Here is a 23,604-nt window from a genome sequence, read left to right as displayed (position 1 = left end):
CACTGCACTCCAGCCTGGGCGACAGAGCGAGACTCGGTCTCAAAAAAAAAAAAAATTCTAATTCCCCTGGCAAACTCTTAACCACCAATCACAAATGCCTACTGGAAGACTTATCAATTATCTCAGACACTGAGATTGATAATGGTTTTAGGAATTGTGGATTTTCCCACCTGCTTTTATGCAGGGCCAAAGCCTCAACTTGACTTTCTGCTCTTTGGGAACACACTCAGCTTGTTCTGGACTGTCTACACTGTTCTCAACAAATACCACTACCAAAAGTTAATAAACTCTTTTTTTAACCATAGATTACGACTGGGTTAAGAAGAGTACTGCATATTACATATATCTTAATCTTTTCAATCTAATCCAGCTTGCAGATTTCAGACCTTAAAATAATCAATAGATTTGTAGTACGGTACTTTCAATTCACATTTGAAATAGGATCTGATTCTCAGAAAATAATGCTGCTCCAACTATAATAAAAATTATAGCCATACCCTAATAAAGGGGACACATTGATGGTTGGAAATACCTAAGAAGAAAAGTCCTGGATCTCTTATTGAGGTGATATGGCTTATTTTTATTGTTGTTGACTTGGTTCCTGAGGTAAGAATGCTTCCTGGAACTAAAGTAGTTGGAGTTTTTCTAGCATCTATGGAAAGATGATAGAGGACAGGAAGGAAGTTGTGGGCAAAACTGCTGCTGAAACTACCTCTGCCAAATGATTTATAGCTGAGCAGCTCAGAAGGATATCATGCAACAGAATTATTCTTCTGTCTCATTTACACAGAAATAAAATGGGGAAGAAGAATTTCTAAGTCTCCAAATCTGCCTGTTCATCTAGACAAAGGGCTTAGCACTTCGTTTGCCTTCTTTCACTTGTCAATTCTGGAGAAGTGGTTTCTCCTTGCAATACCATCTTACTGGATTCCTTCTTTTCTAGAGTGTATGCTTACTTAACCCCAGAAAGAGTCTCTTTCTGAGTAGCATGACATTTCTGCAGGCAAAGGGAGTGAGTATAGACTCCCAGTTCTCTTCCAGCATGTACACTAGAATCTGAAGCATCCTCTTCGCCCTTGCTCCCCTTCAAGTTTCCCAAGCCACTAAAATGGCAATGAAATTATTTTGTTTATGCAAGCAGCAAAATCACATGTCAAGCTGATAAATAATGTATGAAATTTCATTTAGTTAATTTTAAAGGCACCAAGACCGTGACGCCATTGCATCCATTCAGATGAAACCTTGGTTCTCCCTGTGGTAGGGCAGAGATCTAAATGAAATATGTCCTTTATATTTAGATGGCTAGATCTGTGGCCCTCCTGGGTTGTTTTTCAGGGCCCTTAATAGTGATCAGAGAAATTTGCTATCACAAAATAGCTTTCAAAACAGTTGGAACAGAGCTTTTTCTTGTTGTTTTCATTCCAAATTACCTGAACCTCAGCTTTGTCTGATCTTTTCAGGAGCAAGAGGTTCACAGATTGCATTCACAGTACGTCTACAAAGAGCTACTGGGTTGTTTTTAATGCATTTTAAATACTACAGCCACCAGTGGCCAGATTATAAGCCAAAATTCTGTTAGTAGCATGGCAAAAATCTCTCATTGCAATGTCATTTGTTATGAGTAGATAATATAATAAACCTGACATAGTTCTTCAGTGTTGAAATTACTGAGTTTCTTTTAAAGTGTGTGCATGTGTGCATGTACTAAGGTTATGGCTAGATGTGATATGCTAACACAGGTTCCAAAAAAAAACTTAAGGACAAAAATAAGGGCTCAAAAGCTTCCCATGCTGACTTTTTTGACATAAAATGTGAGAAAAAGTAGGTAGAGGGAAAAATAAAGGTAGAAGAAAAGAAAGATAAAAATAATTAGGTGAAACTGGAGTTAAACTTGCTTTATTTACCAAAGTAGGTTGGAGAAACATTCTTATTTCTCGTTGGAAAGGTGAATCTTGTCTATTGAAGGATACTAGGCCCCACTATTGATGGACCCTAGCTATCACTAAAAACAGTTTTAAAATAACTTTAAAACTTTGTAGTTCTAAATGTTACAATGTTTTGCATTTAATTTTTAAACAATTTACAGTCAGCCCAGTCAGTAATTACTTTAAAATACGGAGTTATATCCCGCTGCTGTCCTTACCTTCCTGTTTCCTCTATTCATAAAGTTGGTAAGAAAGATGAGGCCTTTTAATTTTCAATAATACCTCATCTTAGAATGAATTCTTTGGGCTAAACACTCTTTCTTCCTCAGGAGAAAATGCCAGTTTTTACAGAATGGATTTTTCAATATGCCAGAGCCTAAAAGGATTTCTTTTCTTTTTCTTTTTTATTTTATTTTATTTTATTTTATTTTTTTGGAGACAGAGTCTCTCTCTGTTGCCCAGGCTGGCATGATCTTGGCTCACCACAGCCTCCGTCTCTTGGGCTCAAGTGATTCTCATGCCTCAGCCTCCTGAGTAACTGGGCTAATTGTAACTAGCCCAGCTAATTTTTTATTCTTTTATTATTATTATTTTTAGTAGAGACAGGGTTTCACCATGTTGGCTAGGCTGGTCTTGGATTCCTGACCACAAGTGATCTGCCTGCCTCAGCCTCCCAAAGTGCTGGATTATAGGCATAAGCCACCATGCCCTGCAAGGACTTTAAAAATCTTTTCCATGGAGCATTTTTTTTTTTTTAATATTCCTCCTAACCAGATTTTTTTTAAAGGTGTTAATGCTTTTAGTGGCGTCATGCTCCTGGAAATCCAGGAAACTCAAACTTAGCTCTTTAGGTATTCCAAGTAGATAGGAAGTCTGATATTATCCTGAAGCCATCTGCTCAGAAGTGAGGGCCTGACTCTGGTCCTCGGTGTTGCTAACAAGGAACCAAAATAACAACTAATTTCTGGAAGAACGTAGCTATTTTTTCTCTTTATAAAAGTTATGTTGTGGCTTTTCCTGTAGAAAATAGCAGATTAGATAACTCAGACATACCTCACTGAAGATAAACAAAAACTTAACAAAATCCTTCTTTGTCGAATAATTAACATGATGGTGAAGAACTGTTGGGCAGAGATCTGAAGGAGGGTGGGAATGAAGCACCCAAGGCTGCTTTTATTCAGAGGGCACTTGGAATTCATCCAGAAACACCTGAGATAGTGAATTGTGGTTTTGATCGTTGTGTGGAGCTGGGGCTGTAGAAGTCAGTTGATTGCTTTTGGTCAAAGTTAAGAGAGAGGGATCAGTCAACCCTAACTCAAGCTGGAATCATGAAGGGCTGCATCCTTAGGCTAAGAGTGAACTAGTTTTGTATCAGCTGGGTAAATCAGAGACACAAGGCTTTGATTTTGGATTAAGGTAGACCCAAACATGGTGCTCAGCCAAAGAAAATGGAATTTTCTGGAGCAAGTTACTGTCATACTAGGCTACAAGCTTCTCCTGCCAATAAATTTTCAAATACAATATTCAGCCCATAGTTAAAGATCCATGCACATGAAGATATGAGATTCTATGAATGTAAGTGACCAGAAATAACAGAAATGGACTTCACAGATACTTCAAATATTGGAATTACCGGGCTTATACTATAAAGCAACCATGCTTACTATACTCAGAGAAATAAAAGCCGACCTTGAAATCTTTGGCAGGAAACCGGAAACATATCACTTTTCTTGTAGACGTTCAAATGTTAACTCAAAAACTAGTGAATAACTATATGGAAATACATTTGAAATTTGTATTATATGGACAAATTCTTAGAAAAACATCACTTTCTACAGCTGACCGAGGAAGAAAAAGAAAACTGTCTTCTGTCCTGTAAAGAAATTGAAATAGAGATCAACAACCTTCATAAACAATGAATTCCAGGTCCAAATGGTTTCATTGAGAGTTGTACCAAACATTCAAGGATAAAGTAATTTGTCTTCCGGCCGGGTGCCATGGCTCACGCCTGTAATCCCAGCACTTTGGGAGGCCGAGGCAGGTGGATCACGAGGTCAGGAGATTGAGACCATCCTGGCTAACACGGTGAAACCCCGTCGCTCCTAAAAATACAAAAACAATTAGCCAGGTGTGGTGGTGGGTGCCTGTAGTCCCAGCTACTTGGGAGGCTGAGGCAGGAGAATGGCATGAACTCAGGAGGCAGAGCTTGCAGTGAGCTGAGATCGCGCCACTGCACTCCAGCCTGGGCGACAGAGCAAGACTCTGTCTCACAAAAAAAAAAAAAAAATTGTCTTCCATAAATTCTAAAGGGAACAAAATGGGTCCCCAATATATTTTAAGGGTAACATAACCTTTAATGCTCAAACTTAAGTGTAGTTCAGAAAAGGCAAATTGCAGTGCAGCCTCAATCATGAGCAAAAATCCCAAACACAATATAAGTAAATGAAGTCAACAATATATTAAAAGAACAATGCACTATGACCATGTTGGGTTTATACAAGGAATGCAAGTTTAGTTTACCAGTAGAAAATCAGCAAGTGTAATTTGCCACATTCACAGAATAAAAAGAAAAAGTCATGATCATGTTAATAGATGGAGAGAAAGGATTTGATAAAGTGTAACAATTCATGATAAAAATCTTAGTGAACTAAGAATAGAACTTCAACCTGAATTTTTTAAAAAGCGTTTATATAGGCCGGGCTCAGTGGCTCACACCTGTAATCCCAGCACTTTGGGAGGCCGAGATGGGAGGATCATTTGAGGTCAGGAGTTCAAGACCAGCCTGACCAGTATGGTGAAACCCCATCTACTAAAAACACCAGAAATAAATTAGCCGGGTGTGGTGGCGCACACCTGTGGTCCCAGCTACTCGGGAGGCTGAGGCAGGAGAATCAGTTGAACCAGGAGGCAGAGGTTGTATTGAGCCAAGATCGTACCACTGCACTCTAGCCTGGGCAACAGAGTGAGACTCCATCTCAAGAATAAATAAGATAAATAAAGTGTTTACAAAAAGCCTGCCCAAACCATTGTGTTTGATTATGAAAAGTTAACTTTCCCTTTAAAATCAAGAACAAGACACGGATGCCTGCTGCATTTACCTATATTGATTTTTGTTGTGGATTTCTAGCCAGTGCAGAAAGGCAAGAAAAAGATGTTAAGGATTAAAAGGAGGAACTTAATGTTGCCACTTATTATTGTGTAAGTGAAAAACTTTTAAAACTTCAGAATCTACAGATAAGTAATTAGAATTCCATTTTCTCACATGAAAAATTGTATTTCTGTGTACCAGCAATAAGCAGTTAAATGTGAAAATATGAAAGCATCAAAAACCAAGAGAAGCGATTAAGTGCCATGGAAAAATATAAAACACTGTAAAGGGCATAGGGACAGTTGAAATTTTAAATAAGTTCAAGTCATTGAGGTAGTATTTAAGCAAAATCTGGGAGAAGCAGCAGCTAGCCAAATAGATTTTCATGGGAAGAGTATTGTAGGCAGAAAGAACAAGAAAGTGCTAAGGCCTTGAAGTAAGATTGTGCCTGCCATGTTGGAGAAGCAGCAGAGAGACTGATATGTTTAGGTTGACATCATGGGAAGAGAAGAGTGATAGATGAAATTGGGAGGTAATGGGTCTGGAGGCTTGATATGATAGAGGTTTGGGAACTGCTGTTGGCACTTTGGCTTTTATTCTGCATGGGAGCCACCACAGGGTTTTGAGCAGAGTAGCAGAATGATCCTAGGTGACTCTTAAAATGATTGATTTGGTTGCTGTGTCATGAAGAGATTATGGAGTGGGGGCCAAGGTGGGAGCAATGCATATTAGAAGGATATTCGGTAATACATGCCAAGAGATGGAGTGGATTTTTCAGGGAATAGTAGTGAAGATGGTGAAACTTTGGATTCTGGGTACATTTTGAAGAAATAGCCTCATAGGATTTGTGGATGGAATAGAAGTGGTATAGAAAAAAAAGGATCAAGAAAGACTTAGGGGTTTGAGTCTCAATGACTGGAAGAATAGTTACCATCATTTAAGATGGAAAAGACAGCAAGTGGAGTATGTTTGGAGTCGGAAGGTCAGAAGTTCACTTGCAGTGTCTGGGCTTCCAAATGGAGAGAACAGACAGGCAGTTGGACAGAGGTTCTGACTCTCAACAGAGAAGTCGGGGCTAGAGATATAAATTTGGGAGTGTTTTCTTTAGTAATTATTTATTGCCATGGAAATTAGTGCTGTTACTCAGGAGGTGTGCCCAGAGGAGAGGACCAGAGACATATAAGGAAAACGCAAGGATGAACCACAGAATGGGAGAAGAGATACACACCATATGTAATGACAAAAAGCTACAAATCAGCAAGAAAATAAACAACCCAGACAAAAAATGGCAAATGATTTAAGCAGACTCTTCACATAAGTACATGGCCAAAAAGCCAGTAAACAAATGGAAAAAGTATACAACCTCATTAGTAGTCAGGAAAGGTGATTTAAACCACAACAACAAGATACTACTAATAAATTCTTATGCACTGCAGGTAGAAAACTGAAGTCATTATACCCATTTGAAAACAATTTGGTAGTACCTAATTAAGTTGGAAATATTTATTCTCTATGACCCAGTGGTTTCACTCCTGGGCATATATCATATTACATGTACATGTGTACCAGATATGTAGAAGAATGTTCTTTGATCATGATAAAAAACTAGAAATGGCCAGGCGTGGTGGCTCACGCCTGTAATCCCAGCACTTTGGGAGGCCGAGGCGGGCAGATCACGAGGTCAGGAGATTGAGACCAGCCTTGCCAACATGGTGAAACCCCGTGTCTACTAACAATACAAAAATTAGCTGGGCGTGGTGGTGCCTTCCTGTAATCCCAGCTACTCGGGAGGCTGAGGCAGGAGAATCGTTTGAACCAGGGAGTCGCAGGTTGTAGCGAGCCGAGATCACACCACTGTACTGCAGCCTGGTGACAGAGCAAGACTCTTTCTCAAAAAAAATGAATAGAAATGACCCAAGTGCCTGTCATCAGTTGAGAGGATTGTGGTATAAATAGCTGGATTCTGTAAAGCAATGAAAATACAAACCACAATTAGTAACAAGTTCATTTAGCAGAAGAAGCTGGATATGAAAGAATGCAAAACCTAGCAAGACTAATGTTTGGAAATAAATGAATACATAGGTTGTTTAAAAAAAACAATTTTAGGAAAAATGTAAGGAAGTAAATACCATAAGAATTAGGATATTGATTATGTCTAGGAGTTGGAGAGGGTCTGTAAACAGGAAGAGAAACAGGGGCTTTGGGGCAGACCATGATATATGGGTGATGTCATAGATCTTGATTAATCCACCCCCACCCCAACCATGGTTTCGCTTATCCTGAAGTGAGGGTGTTATCATTTATTCAATCAGTATTTGCATTCACAATGTATTTTCTATATTTTGGAGTAGGATCAAGGAAATCCTAGTCACTGCCCTTCTTAGAGCTTGCAATCCTGTAAAGAGTGATTGAGAATGTACCCAAGTGTTCTAGGATGGCAGCACACATCAGAGATGAGGGCAAAGGCTTTGAAGCCAGGGACCTCAGTTTGAACCCTGGATTTACCCTTTACCTGTGAAATTTCAGGCAGATCACCTAACCTCTTTAAGCTGTGGTTTCACTCTTTGCAAAATGCAGGTAACAGTTTCTACTGTAGAGTTATGAAGATTCAACCATCAAGTATGTTGATGTATATAAAGTGCTTGACACGTAATAATCACCCTGGAGAATTAGCTGACTTTACAAGTAGCTGATGGAAAAGATATAGAAAAACATCATGAAACAGACATTAAAATGCACTTGAATGACAATGTGCTTCTCACACCTTAAAGGAGGATGAGTGCACATTATGCTGAGGGCCTGGGGGAAAGCACTGGGGAAGTCTTACACTATCACCCCGTCTCGGTAAATTGAGGGGAGGGATTCAGACCCTATAGGCAGAGGCACAGCATGAGTGGGGCATGTGGGCAGAGTGAGTGGCATGGTTTCTGTAAGAGTGATCCAGCATGACTAGCAGGTGTTGTGATCTAGAAGCCCCTGGACCAGTATGGTCACCAAAAGTGTTTGGCTGGCATGATGGGATTTTTTTTTAAGAGTCTAGAAAAGGACATGAGCTTTTCCTTTAACCACAGTAGCCACCACTCCCTGGGTTAAACCCATCCATTCTTTGTTTGCTGCATGCATGAACCCTGAAGGCATTTATGCTTGCAAACCTTGGACTGTCACGTCAACTGAGTGTGAAAATAGCATGAGGAAGGTGTGGGAAGCTTGCATAGGGATTGGGTCATGGAAGGACTTGAATGTTATGCCAGTGAGTTTGGACTTAGTCCGCAGGTAGTAGGGAGCCATTGAGGGTTTTGAGCAGGACATTGAAGTAATAGGACTTGTGCTAGGATGATCTACAGTGGACCTGGGGAGATCCAGTAGGAGGTTTTGGCAGTAGCCCAGAGGAAAAGGAATAAAAGGCCTGAACCAGACTGGGGCCATTAGCACATAGCACACACAAAGGAGAGTGTGTGGGGGGGACAGCTGTTATGGAGGCTGACTGCATGGGCCTTGGTAACTCATGAGATGTGAGGCATTGACCCAGAATACTGGTACCAGTAACAGAAGGGGAGGAGGTGGAAATAAGTGTGGGCCCAAGAAGCCCTTAGTGATGAAGTACTGAGTTTGAGGTGGGAGTCTGAATTTTTGCTCAGTAGAACAGCTGACAAGTCGGTTCTTGAGAGACTTTCTATGTTCTGAGAGAGATTTTTGAGCTTTTTTCCAAAGCTCATATTAATAACATTATGATTGCTTTTGACAATCTAATGGCTTAATGTAGTTATTGTCCTAGGCTGGCCTTTACTTGGTCCAATGCAGGTAGCTCATTCCTTGGTAATTTTCAGTAAACCAAGGATGTTAGTTGTGGTACTGGGAGTAATAGAGATATTAGTTGACTAGTGAAAACAAAGCTGGGGGCATGGCATCTCAAGTTTCTTTTTTTTTTTTTTTTTTTTTTTTGAGACAGAGTCTCGCTCTTGTCAGCCACGCTAGAGTGCAGTGGTGCGATCTCAGCTCGCTGCAACCTCTACCTCCCAGGTTCAAGTGATTCTTCTGCCTCAGCCTCCCGAATAGCTGGAATTACAGGCATGCACCACTACGCCTGGCTAATTTTTTTGTATTTTTCGTAGAGACAGGGTTTCACCATGTTAGCCAGGCTGGACTCAAACTCCTGACCTCAGGTCATCTGCCCATCTCAGCCTCCCAAAGTGCTAGGATTACAGGCGTGAGCCACCGCGTCTGACCTGGTTTATTCTTAAGTTGTCTTGAAAAACCTGGGTCCTAGGGGTAGTGGCTAGAAGCCTTGCTTCAGTTGTCAAGGACTGACTTGACAACAAGCCCAGGCTTGCAGATTGACATTTCGTAAAACCTGGGAAAAGCAAACCTGCTGCATGTTGGGTGGGAAGGTGCTCTCAGCATCCAGCCTACACATGCACCTGTGGTACCTGTTGGAAGAGGTTCTCCCAGGTAAATGATTTTCAGTGCCTCTACCTGCTAGAGAGAATTTATTGAGAATAAAAAGTCATTTGGTGCAGAGTTCTTGAATCTATTATGTAAAAGGCCTGGTTCATTGAAGTGGTTCCAGAAATCCTTTGTAAATTATAAGCACAACAATTATTGGTAATTGGATGATGCTTAAGGCTAGCCTGCTTAAGATCAAATTAATGCTACACTTGTGTATTTCATTGGGCTGGAAGTTTACTTTGAGACTATATAATCAGTGGATGATATAAGAAAATGCTTGCTTTAGTACTCAGAATTTAAAATTATACTGATTTATAATTGAGTATGTAGTTGCATTTTCGTTTACGCCCTTTTCATTTATGTTAATATATTTTTCTTGTTGGATCCCAAGGAACGAACTTTTATGTATATAACCCTAATTCCATTGAAAATGTGATCTGCTGAGGGATCATTGTTGTATAATGTGATTCTGATTCCACAGGGATATTTTTACTAGTGTTAACATATAGCACAAATAAGGGTTATAAAAGTGTTCCATAATCTTTGGGATTGGCTTTATAAAAAATGTATTTGTTGAAAATTCTGATTTTTGAAAAAAGCTTTTAATCTGCCTAGGCATCTAGCTTTATATATATTTAAGGCAGACACATGAGTTTCATTTCAAAATATTAATAAATATACTTGTTTGTTATTAGATGGAATAATTTTTGTTCTAGTTCAGGATCTCTGACCTTATTGGAAGATTTAAAGTTGTTCGTGTAACAGTACATTAAGACCTATGATTATAAATTTAAAGTCATGCCTAGAAATGTTTGCCCATATTGAAGATGGACATCGGAGGTGAAACTGACAGCTAGTCTTGAGTCAACCTGCACCAGGCTTCCCAGGATTTTTCTATCCGTGGTGCCATGAGCTATAACTTTAAAATAGGCAAGTCAGTTCAGGGTAGTGGTTCAAATCCTATTGGAACCATGTTGCTTGAGTTTACATGGTATCTGTTTAAAATAGAATATTTGAATTTTTCTTAGACAAACTATATGAAACAACTACTGTAGTTATTAGTTCTTCAAGGTCCCTATGCACATTTGCCTCCTACCTCTTGCTCATCTTAACCCTTGTCTCATGATTTTAAGGGACTGAGGTACTTCTGTGTTTCTCTCGAGCAAGCTCTTTTTTTTTTTTTTTTTTTTTTTTTTTTTGACGGGGTCACAGTCTGTCACCCAGGCTGGATTGCAGTGGTGTACTCACGCTCACTGCAGCCTTGACCTCCTGGGCTCCGGCAGTCCTCTCACCTCAGTCTCCTGAGTAGCTGGGACTACAGGTGTGTGCACCACCATGTCCAGCTAATCTTTTTTTGTAGAGACAGTGTCTCACTGTGTTGCCTAGGCTGGTCCCAAACTCTGGGCTCAAGTGATCCTCTTGCTTCGGCGTCTAAAAGTGCTGGGATTACAGGCATGAGCCACTGTGCCTGGCCATGTTTCTCTTTTTATTGGCAGTTTCTTTGTTCCAGGAAGAGCTATATTTTCTGTTTCTTGTCTTTGTTCAGGAACTCCATGCTCTGCTTCTGTTGCATGTCACCTGAGAGGTGACAGAACAAAGCAAGCAGCAGAACTGTTTGTTTTAGCACTGTCTTTGGGGGACGATAAAAACTGTGAGTCTTTAGCAAACAGAGTTAGATCTCAGAATGGCTTGGTATTTTCCAAATGGGTTAGTGTAACCCAGTGACCTTACTTGAGTTCTGGTAATGACAGCTTTACCATCAAATTTTCCTTAGGGTATAGCCCTTGAGAGGAAATTGCCTCCTAAAATTGAGAGCTCTGATAGGCTTTATTACTAGTTCAATCTGTAGTCTTAAAGGAAGTACCTAAAGCTACTGACAGTGTTAGACCATCTATCAAAATATGGATATTTTCCTGCAAGCCAATGAGAGCCTTACCTTAGATTAACATTCTGTGACAAATGCTGCTTGGTGGGCAAGAGATTTTTCAATGTTAGATTGCATCCTTTATTGTTTTAGTTTACCTCAGGGCAGAGGCATAATGCTGAGAAAAATAAAAGAAGGGTTCTTTCAAATAAAAATGGCAGCAATTGAAAACATTGGAGGAAAACAGAGCTACTGTATTTAAAAAGCTATGCAAATAGTTTAAAGGTTTGAAGACAAGTTTGTCATCTCCCAATAACTAGTAGATACTGTTAAAGCTTAGTGTTCATAACTATTTTTAGGGCAAGGATGATATGTTAGCTATAGATCTCGCCTACCACTCTCATAGTACCTGCAGATAGAAGACAGCACAGCATGCTTATTGAATGAAAGCCTTAGGCGCAGATGTACATGCTTTGCTCTATTTTTCCTACCAAGCGATGCTTGTTCCATTGGGTTCTTTTTTTGTCAAAAGTGCTGGGAACTCTTCTTGTTCTCTATTCATTCATCTTAGTTGTTTTAATTGCTGCTTGGTCTTGCAGAACCTGAGTTTTAAAGAGCTGGCTAAATATAGACTTATCACTGTAAGCACCTCCTTACACCTGCTTTTCTCATGGGTCCCTGCAAAGTTGACCAGCTTTTTTTTGGCCTTGAACATCAAAAACAGTTGGAAGGAAAACAGCATCTATTTAGTCAACATTTCCAGTGTTGGAAGACTATGTCAGATTAACTTTTTTTTTCTTTTTTTTTTTTCCTTTTTTGAGACAGAGTCTCGCTCTGTCACCGAGGCTGGAGTGCAGTGGTGTCATCTCGGCTCACTGCAAGCTCCACCTCCCTGCAACCCCTGCCTCCTGGGTTCAAGGAATTCTCCTGCCTCAGCCTCCTAAGTGGCTGGGACTACAGATGCATGGCTGGGATTACAAGTGCATGCCAGTACACCAGGCTTATTTTTTTTATTTTTTTTATTTTTTTTATTTTTAGTAGAGACAGGGTTTCACCATGTTGGTCAGGCTGGTCTTGAACTCCTGGTCCCATGCAGTCCACCTGCCTCGACCTCCCAAAGTGCTGGGATTACAGGCCTGGGCCCCTGTGCCTGGCCAAAACAATTTTTTTTTTCTTAAACTGAGTGTGTGTTTTCAGGGCAGTGGACACTGTCAAATGTGGAGAGTGTTACTTGTAGCCATTTTGAGGTTGATCAGGCTTGCCTCAGCTCTCAGTTGTCCACTGTACCCTAAGGAGGGTTTCCAAAGAAACATTGCATCCCTTGGGCAAGCACACGTGGCGTATTTTTTTCTGTGTTTAATCATTTGACTTTCCAGGTGCTCAGGGTGTGCTAGGCACTCATGGGCGGAGCAGTCTGAAGGCGGCCTCTCTTGGGTTTGCTCAGTGATACAGGGGGAGAGAGCACTGGTTTGGGGTTCTGGGCGCGGGGTCTGGGTCCCAAGCTCCGTCACTTTCCAGCTGTATTGCTTCAGTCTAATAATGTGGTTTGTCACATATGAAATGGAAGTGACCGTGCCTGTCTCCATGCATGTGAAGAACCTGGTGTACAGTGTCTGCCAAAAGAAACGGCTTTGAACATAAAATTAGGGAGCAGTGTCCTATTCAGCCCCAAAATAAAACTTTTGTGTGCTTCATTGTTTTTAGTAGCTTTTACTTTTTTCCCTTAATTCTGAAACATCAGGCCAACCCTTGCTGTGGATCAACAAAACCCCCCAGTTGAGAGTGTTATAAAAAATAATGCGTGATTATTAATGAGAACCTCCCCAAGTCCCTGTGGGTCCACTGGATTTCTTTTATTTTCCTTTGGTTTTGTAGGTTGGAGTTTGGTTTGTTTTTGTTTTTAAATTCTCTCTTGTAATGACACCATAGCCTTATCTTTTTACTGCATGAATAAGAATCTGTTTTTGTTTTTGGTTTTTTTTTTGAGACAGAGTTTTGCTCTCATTGCCCAAGCTGGAGTGCAATGGCGTGGTCTCAGCTCACTGCAACCTCCACCTCCTTGGTTGATCAAGTGATTCTCTTGTCTCAGTCTCCCAAGTACCTGGGATTACAGGTGCCTGCCACCACGCCCAGCTGATTTTCATACTTTTCGTAGAGACGGGGTTTCACTATGTTGGTCAGGCTGGTCTTCAAGTCCTGACTTCAGGTGGTCCATCTGTCTTGGCCTCCCAAAATGCTGGGATTACAGGTATGAGCCACCATGCCTAGCCAATGTTTTCCCTCTTGGTTTTTAGGGAATATATAGGAACTGTGGTGTACAGTCTCTGTATGGAAAAATAATTGTGCTGATTTTTGTGAAGATGTCCTTGTACACTAGGAAATAGCATTCTGAATAATTTACCTAAGTATATTCTGTGATTTTGACATCTCTGTCTACATACATGATGCAAATCTGAATAAACCGCAATTCATTTAATAAAAATTGTATGAAATTTCTATTTTTTAAAAAGTTAATTTGTAGCCCTATAGTATAAAATCTGAAAGGTAGCAAAAAGTATATTGCGAAACACAAATTTCATTTCCATCCCCTATGACTTTTTGGGTTTTTTTTTTGTTTTTTTTGTTTGTTTGTTTGGTTTTTTTTGAGACGGAGTCTTGCTCTGTCACCCGGGCTGGAGTGCAGTGGCCGGATCTCAGCTCACTGCAAGCTCCGCCTCCCGGGTTTACGCCATTCTCCTGCCTCAGCCTCCCGTGTAGCTGGGACTACAGGCGCCCGCCACCTCGCCCGGCTAATTTTTTGTATTTTTAGTAGAGACAGGTTTTCACCATGTTAGCCAGGATGGTCTCGATCTCCTGACCTCGTGATCCTCCCGTCTCGGCCTCCCAAAGTGCTAGGATTACAGGCTTGAGCCACCGCGCCCGGCCTGACTTTTGGTTTTAAGTTAGAGAAACCAGTCAGGCACAGATTACTAGGTATACACTTCCAAATTTGAGCAAAAATGGGTAATGTAACTTTTATGGTATAGCTTCTTTGTATAGTCACCTTTTGGAGCCAGTGTTTCCATGGCATTTGAGTTGCCGGATTTCCCCATCCGTGTGTTTTTCATTTTCCAGTTGCAGCATGAGAAAGCCGAACTAGAACAGCATCTTGAACAAGAGCAGGAATTTCAGGTCAACAAACTGATGAAGAAAATTAAAAAACTGGAGAATGACACCATTTCTAAGCAACTTACATTAGAACAGGTAAGCACCTAAAGCTCTTCCTTTACATTGTATTTTCTCGTTATCAGCTTGTTCTTTTAAGCTTTAAGATGCCTGGAGGAATTTAAGTGAAAAGTATTTTTCAGCTTTCTCTCCCCACAGTGGAGACTTCATTTCTGAAGTGAGCATTGACAGGTTTACACAGTTCCTATCGTTCTCTCACACATTTTCTCTTTTTTAACCACAATTAATAAAGTTTCAGGATATAAGTTCTGATGTACTGATTTATAGCAGGAAATGTCAGGTTCCTTTTTGCAAAGCAAAGGGAGAAGAATGTTTTTGACCACAGGATAGTTTCTGTGAAAGTTTCTAAGACAGTGTTGCTGTGGAACTAAAACTGGTCTTTCAAAACTTCTTCAGAATAAACAATTAACATTTTCCTCTTTGAATGATTGGCAACCTTACAGGAGCCTTCTCTTCTCCCAGTCTATACTTGTTAGTACAGATACAGGGTCATAGACTCAGTAACTCACCTTCAGTCAGCCACTGACTGGTTCTGTGACCTTATATTAACTTTATTAATTTCTCTGGGCTTAAGTTCTCCATTTGTAAACAGAGCAGGACAGACTAAAACCAGAAATGGCAAACTTAACAAGGTACAAAGGTGGGAAGTAGTCATAGCATACAATCCCTTTGTCCTCTGCCCTCAGCAGGCGTTGGTGTTGGGACATTGGCCTTGGGAGTTCGGACTTGGTCTGTATACCCCATTATCACACAGAACTCTGGGTAGCTATTGTCACTCCATTCAGGGTATGTCAGACTATATTATTGCTAGCCTTAGTGTTCCCCAATGCCTTTTCCCATGCTAGCGTCCTGAAATTTTAGTTCCCCTAAGTTATAAGAGGCTGATGCTAGTGTACTGCTACCTGGGTTTCCATGTAAAATGCAGTAGATGAAGATCTTCCAGCTGTTTGTATTTTAGATCCTGATTGCCCTGATTAGGCTGAGCCTCATTAAAGTTGTCTGATTTATCTCACACTCAGGATTCTCCCTGTGCACCTTACTCCGTGTTGACTCATTCCATCAGCCACTCTCAGGACCGCTCTAGTTTGAATATTTTACCTGAGAATGAAACAATGATTGTGCTGCAAGGTTTGAAGGGAAGTTAGAGTTTGTCTTAAAGTAAGACTGTTCTTTCTATTTTTACCTGTAGCAAAGCAGGGAATGGTACTGGGTTTTCTAACACTGAATGATGACCCTAAAAGTGTTTTCCTCTTTTCTGTGATGAAAGTTCAGTTTTCAAGGGTTAGCTATTTTGTACATATCTAGAGTAATTTATTCTTATCATTCATCTTCCAAATTTAAATGCAGTGTCTAAATTAATAATCAGACACCATGCCCCGTGCCCCCTAGTTTAAAAACATTTTGTTCTGAGGTTCACCCGTTTAATTCTCAGGGTAGACAGTAGCTCCAGTTCTGTTCAAGTTCAGCTTCGAAGGTTTGTGTTTAAGTCCCTGACACACCAAGTATTTACTTGTTGATCAAGAGTTAACCAAGTGACCAAGTGAAGTTCTCACAGAAGTTGATATTAGGAGAGCTTTGCCTGGCCATGCCCTTCACAATGATGGTTGTCAATATTTTAAATATAATAGCTGCTCTCTGGTATTTGTTCACAGGCTCCTAAAGGAGACTTTGAAACTAGGGTTGTGACCCAGAGGGTTTAGCTATGGCCACAAGGGGGAGGTAGTGGCCTAGTGTTAGAAAGAAGGGCTGTCTCATCCTAGTGTTCCTGGGAAAAAGTCCTGCCTTCCTGTCTGAAGACCCTTTGCAGACTTTAGTAGCTGAACCCCTTTAAAATGAAGTCTGAAGCATTCATTCTCTATACCAAGTTAATAACTTAGTGACCTTTAGGCTTATTTCAGTCCGCGATAGTAAAGAAATAGATTTCCACAATAAAATATGTGTAATGCAAAGCCCATTCTAGAAGTAAGCCTCAGATCCAGCATATGAAGCCTGTGTTTTAATTAAAGTGGAAAAATTTAACATTGTCATAAACATTTACCCCATTTTGCTTTGGGTATTACTGGGGTAATTAAATGTGTTTTGTTTGACTATAAATAATTTTAATCAGCGTTTAAGGGGCATGTTTGGTTTTTCCCTCTAATAGAAATCTCTTAGTTTCCGTGGATATAATCTGACCAGCCCTTGAGACCGTCTCTTGGAATTATCTGTATTGTATGATATGATGTAGTATGTGTTATAGTCTATATTATATTATAAAGGATATCCTGTACTCCATATTATTGTCAGAAGAGCAAAGGCATGCACTACACTATGCATTATCATGATTGACATGTAGTTTATGCCTTTGCTTTACTGACAGTCAGTGCTTTTAAACTATAAGCCACTTGAAGGCAGTTATCGTGTATGCTTCCACATGTCCTCCTGCTTTGTCAGATAAGTGGTAAGTGTAGGTTTGGGCATGTGAATGGTGAGTGGTCCTCTGCCTCTGTATTTTAGAAGGCAGCACAGGCTAGTGTTCAGGACCTGGGCACTGACTTCAAAGCAACCAGGTGTGAACCCGTTCCCTCTACTTAACAATCCTTTCACCAGTTCACTTTCTTTTTAACAGCTCTAGGGAGATGTAATTTACATATCCTACAATTCTCCCACTTAAAAGGTACAACCCCAGTGGTTTCTAGTATATTCAGAGTTGTGCAACCATCACCACAATCAATTCTAGGACATTGTCTTGAACTCAGAATGAAACCCCATACCGTTCATCTGTCACCTCTAATCCCTTATAACCTCTAAGCAACTGCTGTTCTACTTTCTGTCTGTGTATTTACCTATTCTGGACATTTCATATGAATAGAATCATATATGTGTTCTTTTGTGATTGACTTCTTTCATTTACCATAATGTTTTCATCCCTGTTGTATCTGTACTGCTTCTTTTTTTCTGGCTAAATAATCATCTATTGTATAGACATACCACATTCATCAATTATCCGTTTGTCACGTGATGGACATTTAGGTTGTTTCCATCTTTTAGTTATTACGAAGAATGCTGCTGTGAACATTCACGTATAATTTTTTTGTGTGGACATATGTTTTCATTTTTCTTAGTCATATGCCAAGGAGTGAAATTGCTGGGTCACATGGTAACTCTCCTTAAAATTGTGCAACCAAAATGTAATTTTAAAATAATCCATACTTTGCATGTAGTGGGTTGAACCTGCAGAAGGGGTATTGGAAAGCATCCTGCCAGAGATTTGAGTTGGTTACAACGTGTTTGTTTTGAAAGTAGAGCTTGGATTATCATGGTTTCTGAGTAGGCTCCTTCCTGTCCTCTGTAAAGCAGAACTTAACTGGGCTGAGTTTCTTCCTAGGTAGACCCCAGTTAACTCACGTGTCAGCAGGGCCTCATTGTAAGTTTATCTCACTGAAAGTTAGTCCTTTGGTATGGACACTTCAATTAGTCAGATACCATTCATTCTTTTCTTAGGCCTCGAATCTGGAATTCTCTTATTTTCAAACAGGGAAGGTTAACAGCTAGATCATTAAGGTCTCTGGGCTATAAATGGTTCTGTTGGTGTTTTGCAGTATTATAATTCACAGAATTCTGGAACCAGAACCATGATGTGGGGAAGACTACCTTTGTCCCCAGATGCTAGTGGGGACATGAGACAGTGGGAAAATCACGAATAAATCCAGGGGTAGGGACATCAGCTCTGCTCTTAGAATTTGGGACAACAGGCTCTTGTTCCCATTTCCTCTCCCTCCAGAGTTTGCTGCAGAGTTGGGCTTGGTGGGAATCACTGCTCAGTAATAGATCAGTTTGGCCTGTGAGTGGCCCAGCTTGCTCATGCTCCCTTCTCAGAAATGGAAACCCAGAGAGAGATCGGGCAGGTTTCTCAAGCTGCACAGCTAATGAGTGGCAAACGTGGTCCCCTCGTTCTCGTCCTAGTGGTCTTTTAGATCCTGGAAAGACTTTTTTTTTTTTTTTTTTTGCCTTTTAAAAAAATTTTACTGTAAGTTTTGGGATACACATACAGAACATGCAGGTTTGTTACATAGTTGTATGTGTGCTATGGTAGTTTGCTGCACCTATTGACCCATCAAATACGTTCCCTCCCCTTGCCTCCCACCCCCAACAGGTCCTGGTGTGTGTTGTTCCCTTCTCTGTGTCTATGTGTTCTCATTGTTCAACTCCCTCTTATGAGTAAGAACATATGGTGTTTGGCTTTCTGTTCCTGTGTTAGTTTGCTGAGGATGACTGTGGAGAAATAGGAATGCTTTTATGCTGTTGGTGGGAGTGTAAATTAGTTCAACCATTGTGGAAGACAGTATGGTGATTCCTTAAGGATCTAGAACCAGAAATCCCATTTGACCCAGCAATCCCATTACTTGATATATACCCAAAGAAATATAAATCATTCTACTATAAAGACACATGCACATGTATGTTTACTGCAGAATTATTTACCATAGCAAAGTCATGGAACCAACCCAAATGCCCATCAACAATAGACTGGAGAAAGAAAATGTGGTACATATACACCATGGAATACTATGCAGCCATGAAAAAAGAATGAGATCATGTCCTTTGCAGGGACATGGATGAAGCTGGAAGCCATCATCCTCAGACCCTGGAAAGACTTTAGCCTTTGCAAAAGTAAAGGCAATATCATCTTTCTTTTATGTTTCAAAGAACTCTGCTGCTTTCCTGTTCAAACAGCCTGCATTAGTTCTTAATCATTTATTTTAGTTACCTTTTTGTCATTTATTTAGCATTTAAATGCGTGATGCCAAAAGTCAATTTATAAGCAGGTGTAAAAAAGCATATTCAGAATCATGTAAAATTGTGTAGTCTTTGTAGCACACAGTATTAGACTACTAAATTGGATTCATCTAGTCAACATGACTTTAATGATACTGGGGTTTTCTAAACAAACACTGGTGGCCAGTGCCTGTAAACCCTGACTTGAAGATTTTTCTTCAAACGCAGTCACTATACATCTCTTACTTGGTATTCACATTTTCTTAGGTGATGGTAAGAACATTTGGAACTTGGAATTTCCTGTTCATGTCAAGAAATCTTATTCCGAATAATATGTTCTGCCAATTAGGGAAAATTTTCGTTACCTGTCTAGCATTAAAAGGCACACATTAGTTTATATATTAAGTGAAGTTTATCTCATCAGATATGAGGGCCTTTTGTGTACTCTGCTCTGAAAATTATCTGATGGGGAAGAAGACAACAGTGGCATACAGTACGTGTGTTAGACACTCAATGGTTATTAAGTAGTACTACAGAAAAATAGGGGACTATGTCCGTGGAGGTTAGTCATGTAATTCAGCTAACGCTTACATGGTGTAACAGGATTGCCTACTGTGTACCAGGCCCCTTGCTTTTTCCTTCCTGTAGTTGGCCCTGTGTCTTTTTTTCAGTTATTCCTGGAATTTAGGGACATGTTTTCTTATCTGAGATGTCCCTTCTTCCACAGCACTAAAACCCATATAGAAAGGTTGGATTTAGGATTGATTTATTAATTTTAGCTTATTAGCATCCATTTATAATGACATCTTAGCTCGTGTGGTTTAGGGAAACTTCCCTGGGTTCAAATCTCCCTTTCATCTGTAATAAACAGTGTGGCCTCATGCATGCAATTTGGCCTCTTTTGTGAAGCAGTTGCAAGTCTTATTTGTATATTTTGGGGAGGATTAGTTGTCCTTCCTGCCTGTCCTCACACTCCATGTGTACTAAAGTTCTTTCTGATGCAGGATTATTCAAATGTGGACTGCACAGCAAGAAATACATTTTTATGGTAACCTAGTCACTGATTATGTGTAATTGTATTGTGTCACTGTGATGAGTTTCATAAAACAGTACTTACATGCTTTGCACTAATTTTCTATTTAATTATATTTCATCTTTATTAAAATGTAGATCACAAAAGACTAGACTAATTTCACAATCCAGTTTGAAAAAAGTGCTCTACCTTGCCCAATGCTTTGTTCCCTCCAGGTCTTCATGGATCTGTTTCCTCTGCCTGGAACACTTTATCCCTCCTCTATCCTATCCCTGCTCAAGCCTTACTAGTGTCCCTCCTGCAGTCAGTTAGGTGTCTGTGCTGTGAGGAATTTCTATAATATTCAGACCTACTCTTGTAACATTCAGTACTCTGTTTAATTGTTTCTTTCTTATAGCTTCACTATAAGATGAAAGAGGGCTGAGACAAGGTTGACCTTAACACTGTACCCCTGGTGACTCTAATCTGTTAGCTCTCCAAAAATTGTAGCTGCTGCCATTTATACTGAAAAGTATCATCTAATTCCTATGGTACTTTGCCCTACCTATTTTCCAGGAAAATAAGTGTGTATATTATTTAAGCCTCAAATGTCTCACTATCTTCCTTGAACTGGTTATCTGTCTCTTCAGTTATGGACATATTTATGCTCATATGTCATTTGTGATCTGGCCTCTTTAACTTTCTTCTTTGCCCATGCTGCTGTTGATGCCCTTGTATGGCATGCATCCTGCATTAATCCAATACACCTGTATTGCATGCCTGCTGTGTATCACAAACTCTTCTAAGAAAGATGACGGGAGGTCCCTGGCCTTGAGGAGCCTGGTCCAGGGAGGCCAGTGCTGAGGGATGCACTGGGCAGAGTGCTGTGGTGGAGGAGAGGAGTGGGGCTCCCACCGTAGCACAGCAGCCCCCTAGCTAGCAGAGAATGCCTGCAGGTGCTGTGAGACTGATGCAGAAGAAAAGACACCCACTGGCTAAGTGGGTCTGCATTCAGCCTTGTTGCAGGGAAGCAGAGATGGGAGAGGAGGCAGAAATGAGGAGAGAAAATAGGTAGTAAAAAGTGTTTGCAGGTACTACGTAGAGTAAAGATGCCAAGAACAGAAAAGAACTGTGAAGGAGATGTGAAGTTGACTCCCAGCCTCTACTTTGGGGGTCATGGAGTAAGAGGAGGTTTTGGTATCTGCTGTGCGGTGTACTTGAGGGCTTAGGCTCATCTTTACAGTGAATGCCAGATGGAAAGAAGCCACATAGCTCTACCAGGGCTTGTGCAAGCCTCAGTGCTAACCATGCTCAGTGGTTACCTTCAGCCACTAGATGATACTGGGTGACTTAAAGGGGCTTGGTGGGACCCCAGCTTCCATGGGCAGCACAGGGAGTGACCCTCACTCATCTCAGTGCCCCTCACCATCTACATCTGCAGCAAATCACAGAGGCTAGGGTTTAGAATGATGAATTTGAATCCTCACTACAAAATTTTTTGAATTCATTGTCTTAATGAAACAGGAAAATATTTAGTATATTTTAAAGTCTATCAGGAAGGAAAGAAACTTTTCACATTTCCAGTTCTTAGAATAGTGGCTCTTAAGATGTTAAAAACAGTTAATGATACTGCTAAGGAAACAAGATGGCCTTTCTGCCTTGGTTGTCTAGAAGGTAATTCATTCAAAAATATAACCAAACTGACATCATAGCCAGTCCCCATACAATTCTGATGCTACTCGTTTTAGAAGCTACAGCAACTAACTCTAGTGAATTATACAGATAATCTTTGTGTCCTTGTGATTTATGAGTGAACTGAGTGGCTAGTGACTCATATTCACGTTTGCATCCTTGGGTGATTTGGTTTTACTAACTCTTGTAGAACATGGTTGTATTAGTCCTTTTTCATGCTGCTGATGAAGACATACCCTAGAGTGGGCAATTTACAAAAGAAAGAGGTTTAATTGGACTAGTTCTGTGTGGCTGGGGAAGGCTCACAATCATGGCGGAAGGCAAAGAGGAGCAAGTCCCATCTTACATGGACGGCAGCAGGCAAAGAGGAGCAAGTCCCATCTTACATGGACGGCAGCAGGCAAAGAGAAAATGAGGAAGATGCAAAAGCGCAAATCCCTGATAAAACCATCAGATCTCGTGAGACTTTTTCACTACCACGGGAACACTATGGGGGAAACTGCCCCCATGATTCAATTATCTCCCACCGGTTCCCTCCCACATCATGTGGGAATTATGGGAGTACAGTTCAAGATGAGATTTGGATGGGGACACAGAGCTAAATTATATCAGTGGTTGTTTCTTAAATTCACAGGTAGTGTGACCATACTGGGTCTTGTTTAGAATTCCATTCATGCTAAAAGCTGCCCTTGCAGATTCTGACAGCTAGAGGAATCCATTGAAATTGTGCTGAGTAGAGCACCTACTGATTTTTGTGTGCCATTTTGAAAACACAAAGAGCAACCATGTTCCTTGAGGAGTCACTTGCATTAAGGAAATGAAATTTAGTGACTACCATGCTTACTTTGTAGTTTAGTTATAAATACAAATTTCAGATTATGGAAGTCTTGGAATCTTTTTTAAATCAAACATTTGCAATGTAAAAGTAATCCATTGTTCTTTCAAGACAGTTTGGAAAACAAGTACAAAAAAGTACAAAAATGAAAAAATATGACCTAGATTGCAGTTTGCCTAGAAAAACAGCTATTGATGTTTTTCTTCATCTTCTCCTCCTCCTCTTCTTTTCTCTTCCTCTTCCTTTTAAGTGGATTTATAATTGACTGCCCTGCTCTTTAAAAAATAAAACATAATAACTTAAGTCTGCACATTTAGATAAGCCGTATTGGAGACATAATCATAGTAAACCCTGAAGTCGGTTTGGTGGAAATTTGTTTATAGCAAATCCACGGTGATGTTTCACTTGCGTGAGAAGCTTGGGTACATTCATCCCACCCACTGCTTGTCCAAGAGAGGTGGGGAGGAAACCTCAGATAACAGCTGAAAAATAAGTGGGATTTTGTGCCTTGGAAGTGAGAAAACTAGGGTCAATACACCATACTCAAAAGAAGCTTCAGGAGGCTCTCTGTTGAGTTGATTTGCTTTGGAATCCATTTGTTGGGATGTGATGAAGCCAACTAAGGGGTGCCAGCTCGAGACCTGTGAAAGCAAACTCTGAGCTCTGTCAAGGGACACAGATAAGTCTCTCTATAGGACATGAAAAAGGAGAAAAATCCCCCAGAATTCCTTTCCTAGACTCTATTTCAATTAAATAGAA

General features: G+C 40.4%; 1 protein-coding gene across 1 annotated transcript in view; it reads left to right on the top strand.

The window, feature by feature from the left end:
* The window catches only part of CCDC6 (coiled-coil domain containing 6), a 120,189-nt gene that overhangs the window by 61,205 nt on the left and 35,380 nt on the right, over positions 1–23,604 (top strand). Inside the window, exon 3 of the mRNA XM_003903922.5 lies at positions 14,438–14,566. Coding sequence (XP_003903971.1) covers positions 14,438–14,566 — 129 coding nt within the window. The remainder of the gene's footprint in view (positions 1–14,437; positions 14,567–23,604) is intronic.

This window comes from Papio anubis, chromosome 11 (assembly GCF_008728515.1).
Source record: "Papio anubis isolate 15944 chromosome 11, Panubis1.0, whole genome shotgun sequence".
Taxonomy (NCBI): domain Eukaryota; kingdom Metazoa; phylum Chordata; class Mammalia; order Primates; family Cercopithecidae; genus Papio; species Papio anubis.
Note: the sequence above shows the minus strand (reverse complement) of the source record. Positions and strands in the feature narration are given on the sequence as shown.